General features: G+C 38.7%; 1 protein-coding gene and 1 long non-coding RNA gene across 7 annotated transcripts in view; both read right to left on the reverse strand.

Moving 5' to 3' along the window:
* The window catches only part of OSMR (oncostatin M receptor), a 31,467-nt gene extending 8,627 nt beyond the window's left edge, over positions 1 to 22,840 (reverse strand). For 5 of the 6 annotated variants that reach the window (XM_059873843.1, XM_059873844.1, XM_059873839.1 and 2 more), the window contains exons 1-14: positions 22,690 to 22,840; positions 22,250 to 22,443; positions 20,079 to 20,193; positions 16,751 to 16,847; positions 12,263 to 12,420; positions 10,609 to 10,768; positions 8,806 to 9,078; positions 8,085 to 8,211; positions 6,681 to 6,838; positions 4,548 to 4,684; positions 2,900 to 3,053; positions 2,293 to 2,369; positions 1,662 to 1,884; positions 946 to 1,128 (exon numbers count right to left, since the gene is read on the reverse strand). In XM_059873843.1, the coding sequence (XP_059729826.1) occupies positions 946 to 1,128; positions 1,662 to 1,884; positions 2,293 to 2,369; positions 2,900 to 3,053; positions 4,548 to 4,684; positions 6,681 to 6,838; positions 8,085 to 8,211; positions 8,806 to 9,078; positions 10,609 to 10,768; positions 12,263 to 12,420; positions 16,751 to 16,823 (1,723 nt within the window). In that variant the 5' untranslated portion in view covers positions 16,824 to 16,847; positions 20,079 to 20,193; positions 22,250 to 22,443; positions 22,690 to 22,840. The remainder of the gene's footprint in view (positions 1 to 945; positions 1,129 to 1,661; positions 1,885 to 2,292; positions 2,370 to 2,899; positions 3,054 to 4,547; positions 4,685 to 6,680; positions 6,839 to 8,084; positions 8,212 to 8,805; positions 9,079 to 10,608; positions 10,769 to 12,262; positions 12,421 to 16,750; positions 16,848 to 20,078; positions 20,194 to 22,249; positions 22,444 to 22,689) is intronic. The other variant, XM_059873840.1, reaches the window with a different exon arrangement.
* On the reverse strand, positions 3,201 to 4,540 carry LOC132341794 (uncharacterized). Its single transcript, XR_009490312.1, has 2 exons — positions 4,402 to 4,540; positions 3,201 to 4,317 (listed from the first exon to the last, which is right to left on the reverse strand). It is a non-coding gene; the product is annotated as an uncharacterized LOC132341794 (long non-coding RNA).
* Positions 22,841 to 23,701: the final 861 nt, after the last annotated feature.

Below are 23,701 nucleotides of genomic sequence, written 5' to 3' on the forward strand. Positions count from 1 at the left end.
TAATTTTTTTTCCAGGTGATTGATCAACAGACTCCAAATGCACCAAAAAGAAAAGCAATTTTATTTATGTTTCTGGCACAGGCAAAGGCTGTGTTTTGGAATATTTGATGCAGACACATACTAGGAATCAGGATTCCTTGTTATCCTCCCTGACATCACTCCCATTCACATTAGGCAAATACAAACCACTGAAGAATTTGACAATACTCTTCCCGTGTGCTACCACAGTCCCCTTCATTACATGCAGGTTTCTGTACGTTTATGTGAATTGAGGTGCAGTTCCTTTATTGCAAATTTACGCGTGTTCAATCAAATTTTGTTCAAACAAGTTTCAAAGTGAGCTCTCAGCTTGAGAGACACCAGGAAAGCTAAATTCTTGCAGCTGTGGAAGCACACCAGAGAAACTTTCAGACAGAAAGAATTTAGGTCTGCTGGCCACAACCAGGATAAAAAACATGCAACTGATCCTCTAAGCAAGGACTGGTACTGAGGCACATCATTTGTGGCACACTGACAGCACCAAATCTCTCACTACACCGTGGGTTTAAACTGGCTGAGTCTAAACTCCTGATCCATGTTACATCTAGCATAGAGCTCCCTTCTGCATCCCTCTCACTAAATTATTTTAATTTCTTCATTAACCTCCCCATCCTCCTTCAAGATGCTGCTATAAGCCACTCCAAAGATGTTTTGTCTAAAATACTGTGTTGACTTTTCTAATATAGTATGCTGCCTTCCAAGGCTTAATGGTGCTGGTAAATTTGTAGTGTCTAATCATTTTGGTAGGAAAAACATGATTTCACATGCCTTTGAAGAATTACACCTGCACAGCACAGAATTCAATATTCAAAATATTTAAAAAAATATTTGTTTCCTAAATTCAATTAATGCCCACAACTTGAAGGACTGCTGCACAGTCAGAAAGACTGTTGGTTTGGCTTTCACCTGAGCTGATCACAGCACTGGAAGTGTTGGGTCCAAGTCTCTTCCATTGCAAATCACAAGGCTGCAACCTGGGAAAGTTACACCAATCAATAATGTAACTGTTATATATACTTCTGGGCTCCCAGGAGATAAAAATGCCATCATCTGTACCATTAACCTGTCCTTCCTTAAGCTCTTCAGTGCCTAGGAATGAACAAAACAGAATCCCTTGTTATTGTCTTGCATGACACTTCAGACTCATAAATGAAGATCAATACAGTTCCTATACTAACCAGTTGAAAACAACAATAAAAGAGTTGCATTCCTTTGCTAAATGACATATGGGGTCTTTCACATGCTGAAAGCTGACAGCTTAGAAACCATCCAGCAATTGTTACTACATATTCACAAAAAAACATCAGCTGCAGAAACCTAGAGTCAGTCACAAAAGGCTAATCACACTGGCACTGGCAGTGCCATCAAGGCACCCACTGCAGGTCTGAGGCCCTAGTTTTAGGCTAAATGTATTTTGCTCTGTGGAGACACTCCCTGCATTTAAGCTTAATAAACATGCAGCTGCCTCCCTGTAGGAAAAAATACACTCATAATTTTCAGACAGCAATGGCATGAGTTAAGAGTAAGGTTAATTTGTTGTCCAAGATGATAAATTATGTCTTCACTCAAAACAGGCAGAAAGAAAACTCTAGTAATATAATTATAGCTGAAAATACTCCTACTGTTATCTGTAGCTCTAGAGATGATCAATATTGAAGGAAGTGAAAAATTAACATTGTTCTTTGCCATGACACTGATTCTGTAGGAATGGTTATCAATGAAAATCCTTGTGTTATTGTAGACTGAAGAAAAGGAGATGCTTTCTGGCTGGGAGCCATCTTCTATTTTTTCCCAGGTTACTTCATATGAAATAATTTTTCCATTTGCTTGAAAACTTGGTGTTTGCTGAGAAAAAAAGTTATGGAGGAAGAGAACAATAACTTAGTAAATTTTGCTGAAAAAATATGGCAGGATCATTCTGAATTTTAAATAACTAACAGGATGTATTATTTCTGTAAGAACATAAACACTTGTTTCCACACATTCATACATACTGGTTGAAATGGAAATGCAGAAACCTTGGTTGTGGAATCTGTCTTGTTCTAATACTTAGAAAAACAGAATTGTATGTCTGAAATTCCAGGACAGCACACCACCATAGCTACATGTGTTCTGAGATATTTTACATACAATCTGTTTTAGATTTGTAAAAGACTTTCATACTGAATTGCTATCAGCTGCACACAAATCATGGGAGAAATTTACAACCCCTTTATGAAGAGCTTTGTTTTTATTTCTGTAGCAATGTCTCACCTTCCAGAACAAGGTCACATTTCGTCCCCCGAAAACTGGCGTAATTTCTCTCCATATGTCCAGTTTCCCTGATGGAGCTGCAATAAATATCGCAAAACAATAAAATGACAATGCTTTCATGTGGAAAGGATAGGCAGTTTAACTGCTTCCTCCCATTTCAAGAAATTCCACTCACAACACCTTCTTTTTCCCATCACTCCCAGGTCTTGACCAAACATTATCCTTTAACATCTTTTTTCCTTTATTCCTTTTTCTGAATTAAATTCTGCATTATTTCCCTAGAAAATCTTTGTTTGCAGTCACCAGACTCTTTTTCCCATCTCTGCATCATTCCTCCAGGCCTCACAGGGTGCTGTAACTCAGTCTGTACATCCTCCCAGTCAACTGGATTACCCACTGCCTGCACTGCAGGGAATGTCTGAGATTAGCAGGTAGGCTGAAAACTACTTAAGAAGCAATCTTCTTGGAGTTTGCTTAGCGTGTTTCTTTTGTGCATGCGACAGGCCTCTGCTGCAGCTACACAGTGGAAGAGTAACAACAAACAGCAAGGAGAGGTGGCAAGCAAGGAACATTCCTCAAACTTGGTTTCTCAACAGGTTGAACATACTTCCTTCCTTTGTTCTGGTGGTCAGGGGTTGGCTCCACTCACTCCACCTCCAGAAGTGCCTGGCCGCCCCGCAGCGCACCCTGGCCGTGTACTCCGTGTACGGCTGCAGCCCACGCACTGTGACGCGCCGTGAGTCCGCAACGGAGCTGTTGTGCTGCAAAACACAAAGACACAACCGGCACAGCTAACAGCCAGATGCTCTCCTCTGGGAAAACAGCTCTTCCTCTAGACCCTGCAAGAGCCAGTTAAGCTCTTATCATTTGAAAAATCCACACTCCCATGTGGTGTCTATGTTTACATCTTTCTTGTATTTAAAAGCTGAACAGAGAAAAAGTTCTCTGCAAAATTGTTAGCTTCACAGAGCCTTCATGCATCCACGTAATACATGACGCAATAACTGATAATCACTTCACTTGGGGAAGACAGTCATGGAACAACAATCCAAAATAGGTAAATAATGCACAAGATCAAAACAGTGGGAGATTCAAAAGGAGGGCTGGAAGCCACCTCTGTGTAACTGTCTGAGTCACACAGAACCCTCCACATGAGTACTTTTTACACCCAGGAGGGAATTTACTGGAATCTTGGCCTCACAGAGTCTTGGGCTATTACCTCAGATAAAAGTAGGATGTTGTTCTGGATCTATGCAGAGCAATCTACAGCCACCTTCTCTTTCCATGTTTTTTTCCCAGCCCTTACCTCACTCTCTCCTAAGACACAGAGTGAGTTCTGGTAAGAGTCAAAAAACCAGCATGCTTTTAAGCCTCTCCTCAAAACTGTCTCCTGCAATGGCCAACTGCAGTGGTCATTTGATCTGACAGCTACAATCTTAAGCTACAATCAAGAGAGAACACAGCTTGAATGTGATCTGCACTGTGCTTTTCTGACTGGCTAGAGGCAAGCTGCCTTCTAAGAAAAGAGCTACAGAGAGGTGACAGTAAAGAGGCAAAGAGTTCATCAAGCTCACCATTTGTAGATGAGGTGGAAAAAGATAAGGAATCCAGTCAAATAATCTTCAAGGAGATTGAAGAGGATGGGAAGAAAAACTGTTTTGGGATCCCATCACTAGAAACCAGACTCTACCATCAACTACAGTCAATAACACACAGAAAAAGCTTGGCCAGATACAAAACAAACCTTCAACACTGCTCTGGTGAGTGTGAAATAGCATGAGCAACAAACACAAATCAAGATTACCAGCAGCTAATATATATATATTATATATTATACAACTTTACAATTATTAGGCCTTCAGTGTTTTCACTAACTTCAACAAATCTCAGAACGCATTCAGCAGAGCACCGAGCCACATAGTCAGACCAGTCACTCATGTACTTCTGCCAGGGTACAGGCAGTGCCTGGCATGTGAATTAGAGCCAACAGTGGCTGCCCACATGGACTGCATAATCAATGTAGACCTTGGGAAGCAAACAAATCCAAAAAAACAAACACATCAACATGCTCACAAGACTTACAGTGTGGACTGCATAATCAATGTAGACCTTGGGAAGCAAACAAATCCAAAAAAACAAACACATCAACATGCTCACAAGACTTACAGTGTATTTTGTACTGCTGGGGAATTATTTTTTAATCACATCAGAAAGATCCTCACTATGTTTTTGTTTAGGAAATTCATGTTTCATACCAGTTCTACTTTGCCATCAGGTTGGACCACTTCAGTCTGACAAAAGAATTCAATTTCATTGTTTTCATAATTCCAGTGTAATGTCATTTCTGTATCTGTGCAATCTTCCCAAACCTGGAAAGGTGCAGTGGGATACACTGCCAATGGAAAATCTGAGTCAGCTCTTGCAAAACATAAAATACATGCAATAGTGTGTTAAGATATTTTAGCTGTGTAGTAGAAGCAAATAAAAAATACAGATTTTTCTTCTCATTTTGAAGAAACACATAAAAATCATAAAACTTCATTTCAGAATGTTAATGTAAGTAAATGTTACACAAGGTTTAAAAATCCCCTTGTACTGACTTAGAAATGTTTTAAAACATCATGAACAAAAGGAAGAAAGACATTTCTTGCAAACCATTAAAATCCTCTACTTCAGGACCTAGCAGAAGCTCCTGATGTAACATGGTAACATTTGACACATTTCTATACCGCAGAATTTGGCCTCTTTGACAGAAATTTTATTCACAACTCTAACACTGACTCCTGTCAGTAGTTACTCTCCTTATCAGTGCCAGTGCTACTTCTTCCAAAGGATTTCTGAAATCTTTTAATGATGGGTAAGAGTATTCAGCAAGTGAAGTAAATATCAAGCTCTCCTATATTAGTATAATAGTGAGGAATGCAATGCAATGCAATGCAATGCAATGTAGAGCATGGCAATGCAGATGACCCTTGGCCATTTATCCTAAAACTTCACAAACAACATGACTGAATTACACGACTCCATGAAATACAATTTGAGGACTTTCATACTCAAAAGAGTTTGCATTTGATATAGAAGGTCCAAGCAAAACTACCACAAGAAAAATTGGAAGCAATGGATTTACATTTTCATTTATTTACTGTCATCCTTTAAGTAAGCAAAATTCTAATGTAAATATTTGCAGGATCAGAGAAAACATGAAGGATTTTACAGGAATCACAATTTAAAACTCATCACACATATTATACATAATTTCTTTAACTTGCAACTATCATTAGGACTGGAAAAAGAACATTGTAATAAATTTTAATGTACTTATCACATTAAATGAAAACTATTCTAGCCTGACTTCCCATGAAAACTGTTAATTTATTAACTGTTAGGGAGACACTGTGTTGTCTCCCTAAAATCTGTCAGTTTACTCCTCTACTTTCTTGACCCGTTTCTTTGGCTTCCAAACAATCAGATAATCAAATTGTCATGCCTCTCTGGGACAAATCTAACACGGACATTTAACATAAGTTCCTTCACATAACAAAGCGTGGTTTGCAAAACTGTCAGCAATGCCTCTGAAGAAGGAAGCAGTGCCAGGGTGCAGCAGTTACACCAATGGCCTTCTAGGCCACTGTCCTGTCAGCTTCCAAGCTGCATGAAGCACATGAAGCTTCCTGCTTCTTCAAACAGGATAGGCAGCCACAGGACCTGGGGAACACTGAAGAGGACTCAAGGACAACTGGAAATACCGCTGGAGACTGAAGAAACACCCAGATGTTTTGAGGCAAGAGTAGGAAGGAGATTATGGGTCCCGGGGCACACTGAGATACAGGACACAACTACTAGGGAACAAGGAACCACAGTCATTAGATACTTCTCAGAGAATAACCTGTTTTTTGTCACCAATGAACTACTCTTCCTACCTTACAATAGCACAGTGAAGGTTACTGTCCCATATTAGGAGCAAGAGCAAATTAGCACCATCACTTCTTTCCCAGAAATAGCTTTACACATGTACCACATCTCGTTTCACACCAATTCCCAAGTAATCTACACATATATTTTCCTTAAACTCCCCATTTTATATCCTTGCATCATTTTGCTTTCTCTTCCATAACCAGCTTCAGCAAAGCAGCACATTTCAAAATATTAAGGGGTCATTCCAATAACCAAATCTAACCTTTGGAGAAAAGCTGCTTTCTACTATTCATACAACTTCCCAAAGATGAAACTGAAGCGAAAGCAGGTAACTATAGCACCAGGATAGATAAGTAATTAAACTGTGAAGATAAAATTCAAGGACTTCTATGCTTTAAACTGGGGAGCAAAAGTATCAAGCTCAGATGAATCAACAAAAGGCCCTAAACAAAGGCACAGAAAAAAACCCTTACTTCTGTGATTTACATCAAAAACATCAGTTGCAGTCTTCTTTCCCAGTGGGTTTTCCACAGTCACTGTGACATTCCAGATCCACTGCTGGCCTATATCCCAAGAGCATGAGCACTGCTTAGAACAACTTGCTTTGCACAGAGCCGTTTTCTGGGATGACCTATCAAAGAAAGTGAGAGGTAGGAGGCAGAGCAGAGAGAAAAAGGTGCTGTCCATAATATACAATCAACATAGATCTTGGAAGTTTCTGATGTCCAACTAGAATACAGCATCATAAAAAATAAGGCTGAGGGGCCTTATATAAGAAGCCACCAACTTCTTTACCTTAGCTTGATGTATGATGAATACAAACACCCTTAACAGAAAGTTTCCTTTGAAATCCAGGTTTGTGTTTTTAAGATACAGCTATATTGCTTTTAGAAATTTCCTTATGGGTAGTCTAAATCAGAGACTTATTTGCGAAGATGTCAATAATTTACATGTTTACCATCAAGCGTTTAAATGAAGTTGTAATTTCAACTGCATCTTGAAATGCATCTTCTAACCTTCCATTTTTAAATCACCATCACAGTATCTTAATGAAAGTGAGTGATGCAGAGAACAGGAAAGTATGTGCAATGCTGTCCTGTTTTCTGCTGAGATCTTTTGATGAAAGTTTGTTGTGATTATGACCTGTCCTGTTTTATGAGTTACCCTTTCTCTGCAGGCCTTGCTGTAACTCATATAAGGGGCATGTCTGATATGCCACAGCTGTGTAGCCTTGGCTCAGACTGCTAAGAAAGAGCTTTGAGAAAGTCTGCAGATTTATTTTTTTAAAGTAAACAAGCCAGGTGAAACTACAGAAATTATAGACACAAGAAGGACATTTGAGATAGGATTGTCAGTGGCTCAAGGACTCAAGAAGGATAACATCAATATGTAAAGCTCTAAAATCCTAAAGGAAAATAACTAGGGAGGTTAATCAGGCAGAGTGCTAAAATTACTTAAGAAGTAATCGCATCATTGGATCATGAGCACACTAATACTGAGCCTACCAGCTGATCAGATCCTAGTTATCTGTTGATTGTATATGCTACCCAATAATTATGTTATACTTTAAATTTATCTACATCCTGATTTCAGGGTGTCTTCATACCTATTGAACAATATCAAAACATATTAACTAAAAGAATGGTTAGAATAAGCGTTATCAGGCAAGAATTTGATCTATAGGACTGCCAACTTTGTTATAGTTAGTCTGATTCAGAGCAGTTCTGCACTGCTCAAGCTTTGTTAAATAAGTGATCAGTGAAGAGGAAAAAGGCAAGCAGCTAATTACATGGACAAATCCACAGATTCTAAGGAAAAGAAGGAAAGAAGGTGACTGGTACAGCACAGATCAGAGTTAATATAACAATGAGACTTACGTTTTAGACAAGGTGTATCGTGGTGAATTCTTTCCATAGAGATAGGTCTCTTCTTCTCTCCAAGTACATGTTACTCTTTTCATGTCTTGAGTTTGGCAGGAAAAATCTTTAGGTGTATCAGGTGGTTCTTGTCAGATGAAATAACCAAGAAAACAATATCATAGCAGTCAAGGCAAAACTCATCAACCTTTTTAATACATTAACAAGCTAGAAATAATGGTTAAATACAAAGTCTGGTTTACTATATATGTTATTATTGAAATTACACTTATTAAATAGCGACTCTGCAGAGATAGTCAGGATATCACCAAGAGTCAACAGCAATCAAACACTTCTATACTCCATTACCTTTTTTTGAATACTCATTCATTCATTTATTCAATCTGCATTCTTTTGTATCTTTAAAAATACAAACGAATTTGGCCTTCAAAAGGAGACTGTGCTGAGTTTTTACCACACACACACAAACAATGAAGCTGAACTCCTAAATGGATGGGTATATTTATGGTCAACCACCTGTCATATGGTTAATTAATTTAATGCTATTCTTTCCTGCTTCCTCTATATAAGTTTATAGATCTCAAGTCAGATGGAGTTCAGTCAGACATGGTAAGAGCATGAAAACTTACAGCAAGCTTTTTTTTCCCCATCCATTTGTTGTACAGTCATTCTTGAGTTAATAACAAGAGGAAAATAAAACTGTTACAATGTATTCACTTACTACCCACAAAGAAAGCTGCTTCATGTGACCGCTTATCTTCATCATAGCAGTAGACATGAATGTTAGACCCTTTGTCATGTGACAGATTCTCCACAGTGAGAAGTCTGACTTGACTCTTTGTGTACTTGTTAACATCAACAGTTGGGTATACAGAGAATTCCTTAATGGTTCGACCTTTCCCTCCGATGCAGCAAAGAGTGATATTAGAGCCTTCTGCTAAAATTTTTTCTTTTGGAAAGATTTGTGGCACACTTCTGTTTGAAGTGTCCAGGCCTGCAAAGTTAAAAAAAAAAAAAAAAAAAAAACTTTAAAATCTGCTCAAGGCAGCAGCCTTCAGCCAGAACATAAAACTAAGCATTTACACAAGAAATTGCTAATGTTCTATTATCCATTAAGGCTTTTATTTAGTATTCTTCCAAATACAGAGATGAATTTCACATGTAATAATACCTTTCTCTTAAACTCATAAACATGTAATGTAGTCCAACAAATTACCTAAGAGACTAAATCTGTTCTACTACCTTTCACTTAAGAGAAAAACAAAAGTGTCCTGTCAGGAATTCTCTTTACAAAGGAACACCACCTCCTGCTCCTATGCACAGGCTGTTGCTTATAGCCAAACCACCTGCTCTTGAAAACTTGTGACAGGGGCTACAAAAACATCATCTGGTGATCCGATGCTCATGCTGAGCACAGCTAAGAGGTGTCAGCTTGACTGAATCACATCAAGGGGATAATCAACTCGGAATGAGACTCCCATAGCTTTACATGTTGGACTTCTTGCTGGATGGGTAAGTTAATGGAATTTAAGCGACTCACAGCTTTTTACATATTGCACAGTAAAATCTACTCTCAAGGTTCTGATCAAAAAACTTGATGACATCTAGAGTTGCTATGTTTCAGAGAGCTCTAAATCAGGTCTGTAATGTGGGATCAGTTTGTGACCAAGAAGTAGTATTTTTGAGCCATATCCACTTGCAACTGAAAAAAATAAAATCTCCAAGATTGAGGAGGCTGTGGGACAAAAAAAGAGTCTTGCATCTTACTGCCCTTTATATAACAGCAGGGAAATGAGTGCCACAATCCAAGTATGAACACCTGTGATGCCTCTTCTGTTGGAGACATGATGTCTCAAATATTTAAAAACCCTTGCTGCTCTAAATGAGTGTTTCATTATAAAATCACTACATTCATATTTTCTAAAGTAGTTACATATTTTGTTTAAAGAAGATTCTCTGGAAACCAAACTGCTCTAGTAAGACATGGTAATACAAAAAAAAAGATAAATTTTGTGATGTCATTAATTACATTATTGGTTCACTCCCTGTTTATTCTCATATAATTCACAAGACATTCCTTCCAAGTGGAATAAGGAGCTGACTTGCTTGTTTCTCTCTGCTCCTGTAACACCATTTCAAGTTATGAATCCCAGACAAAAGCTACACATTCATCAGATCATGTAGTCCCTAGCTCTGCTACTCCTCCTCTCCCTAAATCTAGGCCAGGGATGTGCCTATCCAAGATCCCATGTCACTTCATCTACTACATTACTTTAATGTGTGAGTAAAAGAAAAGCTCTAAAACTTTTGGTCTACTAGCTTAGAAAGATTTTCTGCAATGCCTGAAGCACTTCTATTGTTGCTGGAAAAATATAAGGAACTCGCTAGTGCTTAGAGCAAATGGATTCTTGATGTGACGCCATATTTCCTGAACTGTCCTCCATGGTTACATTCACTGGTGAATTACAAACTAGCTTTATACTTGAAAAGAAACCCCAATATTACAAAGTCTTGTTCTGCTTACCCGGGAGAGTCTCCCACAAACTCCACTGACTCCAGATTTTTGATGTTTCTGCCTTGCTCCTGATCCTCACAGCATGTGACATACACTCCAAAGGTATGTCTGAATCCCATGTCCAATGAAGAGGTTTTCCCAGTTTATCAAGTGTGACATTTTGAAACTCCTACAAACAAAAAGCAGTAAGGGAAAGTATTGAAAACACAGCAATGTGAAGATTTGGAAATACAATCAAAAAAAGCAGGAAAGCTCAAAGGAGAAAAATGTTTTTGAAAATGAATGTCTGAAACTCTACTCTACATGTGATCTTACACTAAGTAACTAGTCAACTAATCAACTGCTTACAGATCTGTGCTAGCAGTAGAATGTGGAATGACTGATATGCTGACACATTTGGGAGCAAGACCCTGCTTCTCATTACATGGATTTGCTCTCAGAGACTCTATGTAGGTTATTTGGGTCCACTATTACATAAGATGCACTCTAATGCTCTGGATTACATATCCCTGAGGTGGAATCACTGTCCCTAGAGTGACTTAAAAGATGTGCAGATTCAGCATTTAGAGATGCGGTTTAGTGTGGACTTGGTAGAGCTGGGTTAACAGCTGGACTCAGTGACCTCATAGATTTTTTCCAACCTATGACATTCTATCATTCTACATGTTTTAGTAGAATGACAGATTCTCAGCATTCTCAGCATATAGATCTGTGCTACTAGTATGATTTGTGCCAAAGCCCTGACTCACACTGAGCAGTAGAGAACTTCTCTCCAGTACTGCTTTTCATTGGCAACACCTACACTTTCATATTACCACTGCTCTGAGAAAAACTCTGCCATCAGTTAAAAATTTAATTTCTCAGTTATAGCCTTGAGGAATGTCACCACTGCTCTAGAAGATATATAGGCTGTCCACACTTCGGTATGAGCAGACTCACAGAGCTTCTTTATTGGTACATGTACTTCAGAAAAACACAGAAGCAAATATATTCCTGTATGGTAGTGACATCCAAACTAACTTGTCACGTCTATTAAGAATAACAGAACTACATTCCTGGATTTGAAACACTTTTACTTCCTTCCAACAAGGAAATAAGAATTTGGTGAAGGACACTTCAAAAAACCCAAAACTTTAGTTTGTAGCTATTTTGGCCCCAGTTACTGCCTTCAGGGTTAGATCTACTCATTAGGCTAAAAATCCTATCCAGCATATTAAAGTGGTAAAAATCTTCAGAATGCATAGAGCTCATTTGCAGTGAAGATGTGTTTCTTCAAATTCAGAGACAAAACACCACCAGCTAGGGTGATCAAAGTAAGCTGTGATTTATAACAATGCCTATTTTTTTAATTGACCCCTGATTTCAGAAAGATAAGTCCTTGTCCTTTTATGTACTTTCTGACAAGCAGCAACTCTAAATGAGCTAGTGCAGTTTTTCAGTTTAACTAAGTTCTAAATTTTCTTTGGAGACTGTTCCCATACAGAAGTCACAAGCAGAAAAACATCCAGAATGTTAAGCCTATTATTTGAGTGATCTCCTCTTCACAAAATGTTGCTGGTTTAGATGCTAAGGAAAAATATCAGGAGAGAGACTTTACAAAGAGACATCACTACATCTTCCATCATTGTAAATGACTATACACTTCCTTTCTAAGTACACTTACTGTCCACACAACTTCATTGGTTCGACGGACTTGTATCTCAAAAGATATTGCCAGCTCAGCATCATGCGCTGACTTGACAACATCCCATTCCACCAGCAGCCGCTGAAGATCCAAATCCTTGGAAACATTAAGGTATGTTACTGGAAACACATCAGATTCTAGGAGCAGAAAAAGGGCACAAAAATATTACTGTCTAGCTAAGTTACAAAGCAGATCTGAAAAAAGAATGGTTAGAGGTAAGTTAGGTTCCACACCAGATGGTTCTGAAGGCAAAAATGAAAGTGATCAGGACCTATGCTGATGATGACAAAAGAGAAGATAATTCTTCTTCTTAAGTAATCAGCAGGCTAAAATGAGTTTCCTGAATCTATTCAATAGCTCCCCACCATGATATTTGGTATGCTGTTTAATTTCTTTATGCTCTCAATTTACTAGCTGGTTTATGGGAATACAGACCCATCCCTAGATAATCTTACGAAGAGGAACAACATAATATATTAAGAAGGACTAAATCCCAAAAAATATCAAACACCAGCAAGCCTTCATATCATTAGGGGAGAAACTCTGGGCTCAGTTTTGATCTCTGACTTAATACAGACTAAAGGAGTTAATGCAAAACCGTTATTTTAACAGAATAGGATAAGGATTTCCCTCCAATAGCCAGCTTAGATCATAGTCTAGTATTAAGTGCATTCCTAGTTGCTCTACACAGAGCTTAGGTCATGACCATGGAATATTCTACTGGAATTAGACACTTAGTTCTAATGGCACTTGCATACTTTTCTCAGTCTGGATTTAATTCCAGACCATGACATGATATAGCAAAGTTTAAAAGTCAGACTGAAGTCCCTTTTGGTGTTGGGAAATAAAAGGCCATGCAAGATTGTTCTGTGGAAAACTACCAATAGCCCTGTAAGTGGTTCCTCTTTTTAGATTATTCCTTTGTGACTCCAGCTGTTGGAAGAAATTAAATATAGCACTCACTGATTTGTCATTTCTCTACTTCCTGAAAACTAAACAAACATAAACCCCCTAAATTTGATCTGGTTGTTAATGAAGCCAGGGAGCTGAAATGACTGAATAACTAGGCTGCTTCTTTTGCCACAGATGCTTTCCAAGGTGCTTCGGCTTGTTGCAAAAGGACAAGGTCAGAATGTTTATCCTAACCAAGACACAGAAAACAGACACAAAAACAGCTACACCTTTTAATAAAATAGAACCCATTCTGTGCATTCCTGCCACATTACAGCCAGAATCATCAGGGACACAATGGATTGAGTGACCTCAACAGCCCCCTTTCACAAAACTTCCACCTCCGCTCCTGTCTCCCAGAGACACTTTGCCCACTGAACTACCTGAAACTTTCACCATGCACTAGCATTTTCACTAGCAGAAACACAAGCATTCAGAAGATTTAGACTGAGAATCTACATTTTGATAGATGCTTCTGGTAGCCCTCATGTATCCAAATCATTCTGCAATTTATCCTGGAGTATCTGCATTAGCCTAACCTCTATGCAGCAGTTTTCCAACACAGGGATTTTTACACTAGGAGAAGGGAATGAAAGGCTCAAGAAAAGCAGCAGTTGTAACAATCTCTGGTCAATCAAAGCAAGGAAATGAAACTTCATAAGCATATTTCTTTATTATGAGAATACAGACACTGACACAACTTTTTTGTTTATATAAGCCCAGACTATAATTAAAGAATAAATGGAGGAAAGTAAGTACAAAGTTATTAAAAACTGCTGGAAGAATGGATTCTCTTTTAGCAAATCGTCCAAAAACTCTGCTGGGATATTTTTAACCTACTTCATTTTCAAGGGTACTAAAAGTCAGAGAAAAATGAAAACCATATGCTTTCCATCTAGAAAAAACTACTGGTATGGGCATCTTCAGATAAGCTTGGAGAAGAAATCAAGTTTAACTGTCCAAATACATGGTCATAGAACTAGGACTGTGGTATCTTCAAGTGTTTTGGAGAAAAAAATATATGCAACACACCTTCTTTAAAGTCTCACTGCAGTCTTAATATATAGTTACCAGGAAATTATTAACACATAAATTTATGTGAAAGCAGAATTGACAGCCTTAGTGTCTCTGCAAGGTAAGTGCGAAATGTTTCACACGCAGAAATAAAACTTCCTTTTTGGCTATGGTAATGGCGTGGTCCATAAAAAGTATATCTGCTGCTTCACAGCTGCCTTTGAAAAATGATGGGCATCAGTTTTATACAGCCATAAGGAAACCCAGTACCTATGACAATTACTGCCTGAAACTGAATAAACAAGGTGAAAGGCTTGGGGGTAAATTTCACTGAATGATGACAAAGCATCAATTTTAGGTTTTACCAGAAAAAAGAAATATTATTATTAGCTTCATTGCCAACAACTGACTAGGCAAGGAGTCAGAACAACCAAAACAACACAGTGATTCATAAACTTAACTGTGGAAGTGTAGTATCACTTTATTTTGGGAAGATAGGACAAAACACACTTCATTTTCCCACATTTTTCACACTTATACCATCAAAACAAGATGTTAACAACTGTTAAAATCCAACTTATTCTAAAGAATTGACAGTAATGTTGTTTGTCTCCAGTATTCTGGTCAACCTTAATTGTACATTCATCATCTGTTTACCTGAAGCACCATGTGCCAAACTTCTGGGGTAGCTCATTTTACATACACAAGCTGATCTAGAACTCTGGGCCTTGTTGTCTATTGTTTTTTTTTCTGTCTGCACTGCTGAAGCAACAGAGGAAGAAAGGAACTGGGGGAAGGAAAGGACCCTGCTAGTCTCTCAATGAAATTCAATGGCACAAATTAAGAGTCCAGGGAGAGAAAATCAATACATCTGAAAGAAAAGTCAGCCAGCTGGCAGAAACCCCTCTCATTTTCAGGATACACCTTAAGAGAAACTTCTGCATATCTTCTGAATTTCCCTATCCTCTTTCTGCTTTTCTTCTAGCAAATTCTAATTTCAAGTGTCACTAATATGCCTGTTGCATTGATGATGAGCCTGCATCTCTTCTCTGCATCTGTTTCTTTTTGTCCAAATGAAAATATCATCCCGTTTCTTGCCATAAAGAATACTTCCACCTGCCACACTTAATTAGCTGATAAAAGAACTGCTAAGGTCTTATTATTTTCTGTTTTTTCTCCATCTGTACAAGCGTCCCTCCACTATCTCTCTTCAGCTAGACAACTTATCACTTCACACCGCATACTATTTTGTTTTCCTCAGAATCTGGCAGAAGACAGTCTAGATCACCAGTTGGAGCTTATACACAGTACTAAAAAATAGAAGAAACAATAAAGTTAAGGATATATCCAAAATGTTGATGACCACCAACTTACAATGCAGGTATTAAAGAATTTTGTAGTGTAGCTTTCACATGTGGGAGTATTTGCAGCATTTACAGTTACAATATTGTCTCCTAGCAAAATTAAGCGATCAAGGCATCTTAAGACTTGTTTTAACTTGCAAGCTAACTCAAGACTATGTGAATAGTTATGATTAACAACAGACACTAATTTTATTCCTGAAAAATTGCATGTGAAAACAAGTGACCAAGTCACTGTAATGAGGTAACTGTTTGGACTTGCCTGCATTACAAAGTTTTGCCATTCTAAGAGCCCTAGTAATAAGTCTCAAAACTGAGACTTGGGTGAGTGGTGTGTGAACCTATGAATTTCAAGGATGAAGAGACAAATGTCTGAAAGAGATATATTACCCCTTCAGTATGATAATAAATATATTTTAAAAACCCCAAACATTTCTCTTCCCTCTTCACCAACTTAAAAGAAGGCAATAAAATTTCCATAATGCAGACTAGAGCCTGGTAAGGTCTGCCTTCTTAGTGGCAGTCACAGAAAGGTCAATTAAGAATTTTCATTTTTCTTTTAATTGAGACATAGCGAAATGCTATTGCTAGCAGCAAGTACACAAGAAGTATTTCTCACCTAAAAATACACAGCCTTTTGAAAAGATATCATTATATTCAAGTTTTTCCCCTTCAAATATGCATATTTGCTTTTTGTATTTGTATTGGATAAGCATGTGAAGAGTGAAAAATAAAAATCTGGTCCTGGAATCTTGTGGCACAATCAGAAAAGAGCCAACAGAAATGCTAAAGTTTTCAGAGATGAGACAAAAAAAAAGGAAAGCAATAAAAAACCACTGAAGTTGTCTAAGAGGAAATACATTATTTGAAGATGACAGTGCAGATCATAGGAGAAAGAGGAGGAGAAAATAAATAAATACACTTTGGCTTCACATCATTGCAAGCTGTTGATTCAACAGGTAATTTTGCATAACAGGGTTACAAAAGGTAATAATGAAAGTCGCTCCATCACCTTACCAAAGAGAATAACTTCATTAAATGCGACAGGTTGCTTGATCAGAGATTTACAAATCAGCAAGTTGAAAGCTTCAGTTGCTGTAGATTGTTTTCAAATCAAAAAATCAAACATTCAGACATTTACCTTGCCATGAGTATGTAGGGTGGCACGTCCTCAGGGGGAGCAGTACTGCCAAAATCATGAAGTGATTCATCATTTGTCTACCTTTTCCTGCATAAGACTTAACAGCACATTTTAAAACATTTTAATTTATTTCTTTCAGGAGAAATGCAACATTCCAAACAATAGTCCAGATAATATTACTATATTTAAGAACGAATAAATGAAAACCCAATCAACACAGACTCCAGGAAGCTTAAGAGAAATTCAGGAAGAACGCACAAAGAAAGATAAGGAATGAAAAAAGCAAACCTCTTGTTTTTCAGACCTAGTTACAGAAAAGTAACATTATACTCAAAAAGTTCAATTGAGTCTAAACAAATAAATCCCACAATATCTTTAAAGTTTTTTATCCACTTATTTCAAATAAATATTGAAGTAGAAGTTTGCCCTATTTTAGCTTTACTCCCGCACAAGTAAGAAGATATGCATCCTAACAAGGGGAAAAGAGTATTAAAGGTGCAAAATACCCTGTGATTTCTGCCCCACCTACAGCCTGACTGATGAATCCAACAGACTCCTCTGTCAGCACCCAGGACACTATACATATAGGGCTTTAGTTAGACTGGAGTTGAAACACACATATCAAGTCCTAGCAAGTTTCATTCCCATATGGATTGTCATCTCAAGAAACAGAGCTCTATTTGTATTCTATTTACAGCTTTGACACTCATGCTGCGCCAGGACGAAACTCTTGGACTTGCAGACCCCAGTTCTGAAGGACTGATTGTATGTTAGATTTCAGAAGACATGAGTCACTTGCAAATTCCTCCATGCTGAAGTGAAAGCTAAACATCAGGCTGCAGAATGGTTAAAGCTCTCAGGCACAGAGGATACAAGGAGTACAAACAACAGGAACAGGACAATGGATACAGCTATCTTTAACATAAAACTTGTACATTTCTGAAGCTGTGCAGATACTGATAATCTTCTATCACTACTTCCATAACAGACGTTGCAATTGCTTAGCAGGAGATAACCAAAATGACCTGACCGCACTAAAGCTAAGAACAGAATATTAACAGATTTCAGAAAGGCCAGGAATTCACTATGGAATTTACTTCTAGCAGAAAACTTCTGATTTAATGTCTCAGAGCTGCAGACTCTTAAGTCTAATAAGTTTAATTAAATTAAACGGTTTTGAGAAGCTCTGAATTCCTCCAAATGATAAAAGAAAGGACTTCAAATTTTTTTTTTTTAATGTGTTTCTAAAGGTCATACGAATACTGTAGAACAGTCCTGCATGCAGCACTGCAACCCAGGGCTCAATGGACACAACAAGCACTCTTGCTGCAGTGTGTCCAAACTTCTCCTTGTGAGATCAAATGCTTCACATGCAGGCCCCCGTATTTACCAGGTGAATGTTGTCTTGCCTAATGCATAAGCTTCTGCAGTCTTCCTGCCACAAAACAAATATCCTCAGAAGTATTTATGTAACACTAAGATCACCATGTATGAAGAATCTAAATATTTTTGAGAAGCTAGGCTAAATTCACATTAGATTATTCCAAGAACTGATTTAGGGAAATCTTATTTTCTTCTAGACTTTCCAAGGATTTTTTAGAATCTAAAAGTGAAAATAATTGGTTATGTATTGGCCCGAATAAAGAAGACAATAGAGAGAATACAGTGGTTAGTAAATGACACAGAAAAACTTTTCCAAGGCAGATCATGTTACAACTTCTGGTAACTCCCTCAGCAGATTGCTGTTTTTCAAGTTATATGAAATTATATTAAGATACAAAGCCAAATATTACAAACCTCTTCCCCACCCCCCCTCCACACCCCCAGGAAAAATGTGAAACTAAATCTGCTTTCAAAGTCAAAGGATGCAACTCTCTGCTCTAAGACAGGTCAGTTAGGTTCAGCAGCATATCTCCTGACTTAATTATATCAGCATGATGAAAATCTGTGAAAATCTGGCCCTGCAAGACTCCTAATTTTGTAAATATCTTTGGGGATGGACACACAAACTTTGCCCCATTGGTTATGAATAATTTAAATCCAACATTAAAAACAGTGGGAAGGTACTGTGGAATATTGACATATTAGACTACTTGTTTAAGTTACTTCCTATTTGGAAAATAAATCCAAACTATTTTATGCTCTTAAGAACCATTCTCAACTATTGTCATGAAACCAATGTCTAATTTAACTATCTAGCTCAAATCATTTACACCACCAGTTCACTAATGGCACAGCCTAGATCACTTTTATTGATACAAAAGCCTTATGCTACTATAGTGTAATATAATAAATGATTACTAAAATACAATAATATTTTGGATAGTGACAATGGTTTTCACTATTCAGTATGCTAGTAATCTAGTTTAATGGTGCATAATAAATAAATTGTGGTAATATGTGCAATTGTAGGTAAAAAACTGATTTTCATGAGAAAAGTCCAAGAATTCTCTAACAAAAGAGAATATGAATAATTTTAAATAAATGAAACACCAGTTGAGAAAAAAGAAATAGGGTCCTTAATATAAGAGCAATATTTTGAATTAAATCCTCTTTATTCAGAAACATCTGCCTGTGACTAACAAATTAATCACACATAATAATTACCACCAACAAATGTCAAGCACTTATACTGCATTATCAATAATTAAGTACTTTTATAAAATCATCATTTATAAGTCTGTGTCTTGGCTACAGTTCTACAAAATACATTACCAATTTAATAAAAAAAAAGTAACAACAGCAAAATGATGGTAATAGATTAACAACATCCTTGCCAAAAGTGCAAATAGAACAACAAAGGGAATGAAGACGGGTAGCCAGAAAAGGGGAGATGATGACTAACAAGTTGAAGTCAGTTTGGCACAAAACAATCTGTCAGACCACAGAAGTTAGCTGAGTAACAAATCTTTCATTTTTAGTGTACATACTTTCCATTCTTATTAAAACTCAAATTCTCTGGAGGGATTTAAGCAGACTTGCTTGGTTTTGTCAGGCTGCAGGCTAAAACACTGGTTGTTTTTTGTTGTGTGGTTTTTTTTTAAATCATAACTTCATAGTCTAATTATAGACTGTTAGTTAATTATAGTCTAATTATATTCCCTGTTGGAAAAATGTAACCTGGGATGTGACAAAACTTATACAGAAGGATCTGGGACTACCTTGTCTATCTTGAAATTAATCAGCACTGATAGAAACTTCAATAAAACATAATTATTTTGGAGACACAGCAATTGAAATAATATTCAGCAGTAAAAGGAATTGTTCAGATTAAACACGATTAAAGAGGAGTCACTCAAGAAGTGGAGGCAGCACAGGAGTAAATTACCTTTGAAAAAATGAAATTTCCTTAAGTAGGTGGTCTGTGAATATTTTAAATAAATATCTCCTGGTAGACGATTGCTCCTTCAGAGCTAAAGGCTAGTTACACAATCCCCAAAGTCCTGTCCAAGCCAGTTTTCGTGATGCCATGCATAAAATGAAAAAGAAATTTTCATTATTTACCTAATTATTATATTAATTATAATATTATGTTATTTATCTATCTGACTATTTTAAGATTAACATTTCATCAAACACCACTTCAAAGTCACTGAAGCACCAAAATTCAATTGACTAGGAGTTGGAGCTATACAGTGTACATACTGTTGCAGCACCTGGAACCTGTGTGGGTCAGGAAAAGAAGCCCCTGCTATGAACATCTAGTCAAAGCTGACTGCAGAGTTAATCTGTTTTGTAGCAATCTTTCAAGGCACATATTTCAAATCATACTTAATACAACTTTGTTTTCTCAGTGCCATTTGCTTTGCTTATTTAAAACAGCTGCCAGGCACAAGCCAAATCCTTAAATGAACCTGAGCATGTACACAGGCTGAGAAAATAAATGTTTTCAGTTGCAGAATACTTAATCTATTTCATAGAGAGTACCTAGATATTATATATGCATACCAGCTCATGAACACTATGGACTGAACAAGTTTTTCTAAAGCAGACATGAAAGAAGACTGTCAATGAGGTAAATCAAGTAATAGTACATAACACTGTTCATTCTATGTTGTTATTCCCTCTGCTTCATAAACTACTAGAATCACAGTCCAAGTTTCTACCACACAATATAACACTGATAACATAAGTGACATTTTACTGCCAAAATCTAATAAACTCTATCCACAGCCTACAAAGAGGCACCCCTAGAGAGTAAGCAGAGCACAGGTAGGCTAACTAAGCCTCCTGATGAGGTTTTTTGTCTCCTAAATAAAGAGATAACTATGCCACTGTCAAAAGGAGCTGGAAGTCCCTAAGTCAATGATTTGTAAAAAGACCCTACACCACTGAGCACCTCTGCTCTCCTGATTTCTGCAATTCCCAACAGATCCCTTGCAAAACCAACGGTGCAGAGCTGACATCCAACTAAGGCAGTTTCCTTCAAACAGCGAGGACTGTCAAGCCACCAGGAAGCTGTGGAGTGTTGGTAAAGTAGTGTCTCTTAAAACATTACAGCTAAATAGATGGCATGAAAACCAAAACAAAAATCACAGTTTATAAAGAAAATAGAAAATTTGATTGTCAACAATCCTGAATGCTAAAAACAAAACTAATATCTGAGATATCACATTCTAAAGTGGACGAATCTTTCCTTTAGTCCTTGTACTTGCTTTTTTCTTCCAAGCAATTTTAATGGTGGTTTCAATTACACTTAGTACGCAAAATACATCTGTGTATTAGACACTGAAAGCTCCTAATAAACCTTCGTAATTTAATGGCTGAGCAACAAATTTAAAAGGCTACATAAGAAAGAAAGTAATTTCCATAATTAAGGTCTGATACACATGTAATGATTTGATCACTGAGGGGTAGTTTTATCTCCTGTGTTTTGATAAACAGAGAGCTCTTTGATGCAAGCTGTTGCTTTTCTAAAAAGCTCTGCCAAAACAGAAAAACATGTTTTTTATGGTCCCACAAGACATGAATCCAAACAAAAAAAGCAGTTGAAATAGGGAGGAAATGGGATCTAAAACTATAAAGCAATTAATGAACTTGGTAAAACTACTCTTGCCCCATCAGAAAAAAAAATGTCAACAATTGTAGAGAATTGTAGAGGAGCTAATTATCAAGCATTATCTACTTGTAACTCTGTTAGGATCTATATTGTGATGGAGTTTGGTCCACACATGCAAAATTTAAATAAAAGGAGAGGCAAAAAGGTTATGCCAAAAAACCAGCCAAACTCCAAAAACTTCAGGTACCACATCAGAACTTATGTTTTCTAGTTTACTAAAGTAGCCTTGAGATCAAGCAATGGATTTCAGCTGCTTAAAAGAAAACGGGAGCAACAAGTTTGCAATCTCTATATGATGCTGGAGTTAAAGAGCTGGGCTCACATTCCGGAGCAAGTCAACACCTTGAAGCAGTGACCACAGGTGATGTTGAAACTAAACCTGAATCACCTCTGGCAAGTGCAGCATCCTCATCCCACGAGGTATTTTACCCACAACTCACCTAGGTAATTTTTGCTCAAGTGAAATCAGCAGCTTTTATGCTGTAGCTAAGCAGTGGCATCCTGAAAGCACAGGAGACATGAGGCGCCCTAAATTCATCGGTATGTGATGATGCTGGCGGGCTCCTGGAAGGCGGAGATGCGTGCTGTACGAGGAGCTGCTCCAGCCCTCCCGTACCGCCGTACCGAAGGGTGCCTGCAAAACACGGGAGAACGAGCGGGCAAAGGGTGGAGAGGGCAACAGATGTGCTAAAATTCAAAGTAAAAACTCCACAGCGCTCTTCAAAACAAGTGCCGGAGTGGAGAGGTGGGTGTTCTTCAGCGGGGCAGGCAGGGCTCTCCTCAGCGAGGCCGGACGGGACGCCCGCGGACGGAGAGGAGAAGGGGGGGTCACGGAAGGAATGGGGAGCTGCCGTGACGGGGACACACCGGCATCACTCACCTGCAGCCGCCGAGAGCTCCCTCACGGCCGGACAGCGGGATCCCCGCACGTCGGAACACACCGCCCCCCGGTCAGTGCCGGGAAGCGGCTCGGCCGCCCCTCCCCGGGCAGGGCGGCGACTCCTCCCACCTCGAGAAGCCGGGTAAACCCCTTCTCGGAACTTTCTCCCCACCTCCGGGAAGTGCGGCCCGTTCCCGTGGCTGCGTTCCCAAAGACAGAGCGCGGGCCGCCCCCTCCTCGAGGCGCCTCAGGGCCGCAGGGTCCGGGGTGAGCCGAGCAGGGACAGGGGGACGGGCAGGGGTAGCCCGAGAGGGACAGAGAATGGACACGTTCCGATCTGCCCAGTCCCCAGCGGGCAGGAGTGATGTCCCCAAGCCGCCTTCACCCCTGGTGTCCCGGCCCCAGGTTGCCTGTGTCTCCGGGAGCCGGGACGGGCGCTCTGGCCGCCAGGGCGGACGGAGTGAGGAGGTGCCCGGTGCCCGCAGCGGGGCTCGGGGCCCGGCCGTAACCCGTCTGGTGCGGTGCCACATTGCCGCTGGCTGAGGAAATCCCTCACAGAAACCGCGTCAGCTAAGGCCACGGCTCACAAAGCGAACTGTTCACTCCCAAAAAAATCCCATAAAACATGGAGGGAGACCAGGAGTTGACCGTGTTTCTGTTGCGAGTCCCCTTACGACTGGCCTCATTTAGCGAGGTACGGTATGCCAAAAGCTGCCTGGCTACATCTTCTGATGTAGCCGTGAGAAAGTTTTGTTTAAGGTTGTTGCTCATCCCTTCCAGGACATTAATGGTGAAGGTTTTTTTCAGTTTGTAGCACTTCATAAAAGAGGTCTTCTGTCTCTTCCTGAAGCTCGGTTGCTTTTCATCAGGGGAATGTGATCTGCAAAGTTTTCAGCCTTATAGGCTATCTTATTTTTATACCTCATGATCTATAGTTTGCCTCTTTTTTTGTGCTAGCATAGCATTGCCAACATACACTTTTCTTGTGGTCCACTTCAGCACCTTGATCCTT

Source organism: Haemorhous mexicanus, chromosome Z (genome assembly GCF_027477595.1).
Source record: "Haemorhous mexicanus isolate bHaeMex1 chromosome Z, bHaeMex1.pri, whole genome shotgun sequence".
NCBI lineage: Eukaryota > Metazoa > Chordata > Aves > Passeriformes > Fringillidae > Haemorhous > Haemorhous mexicanus.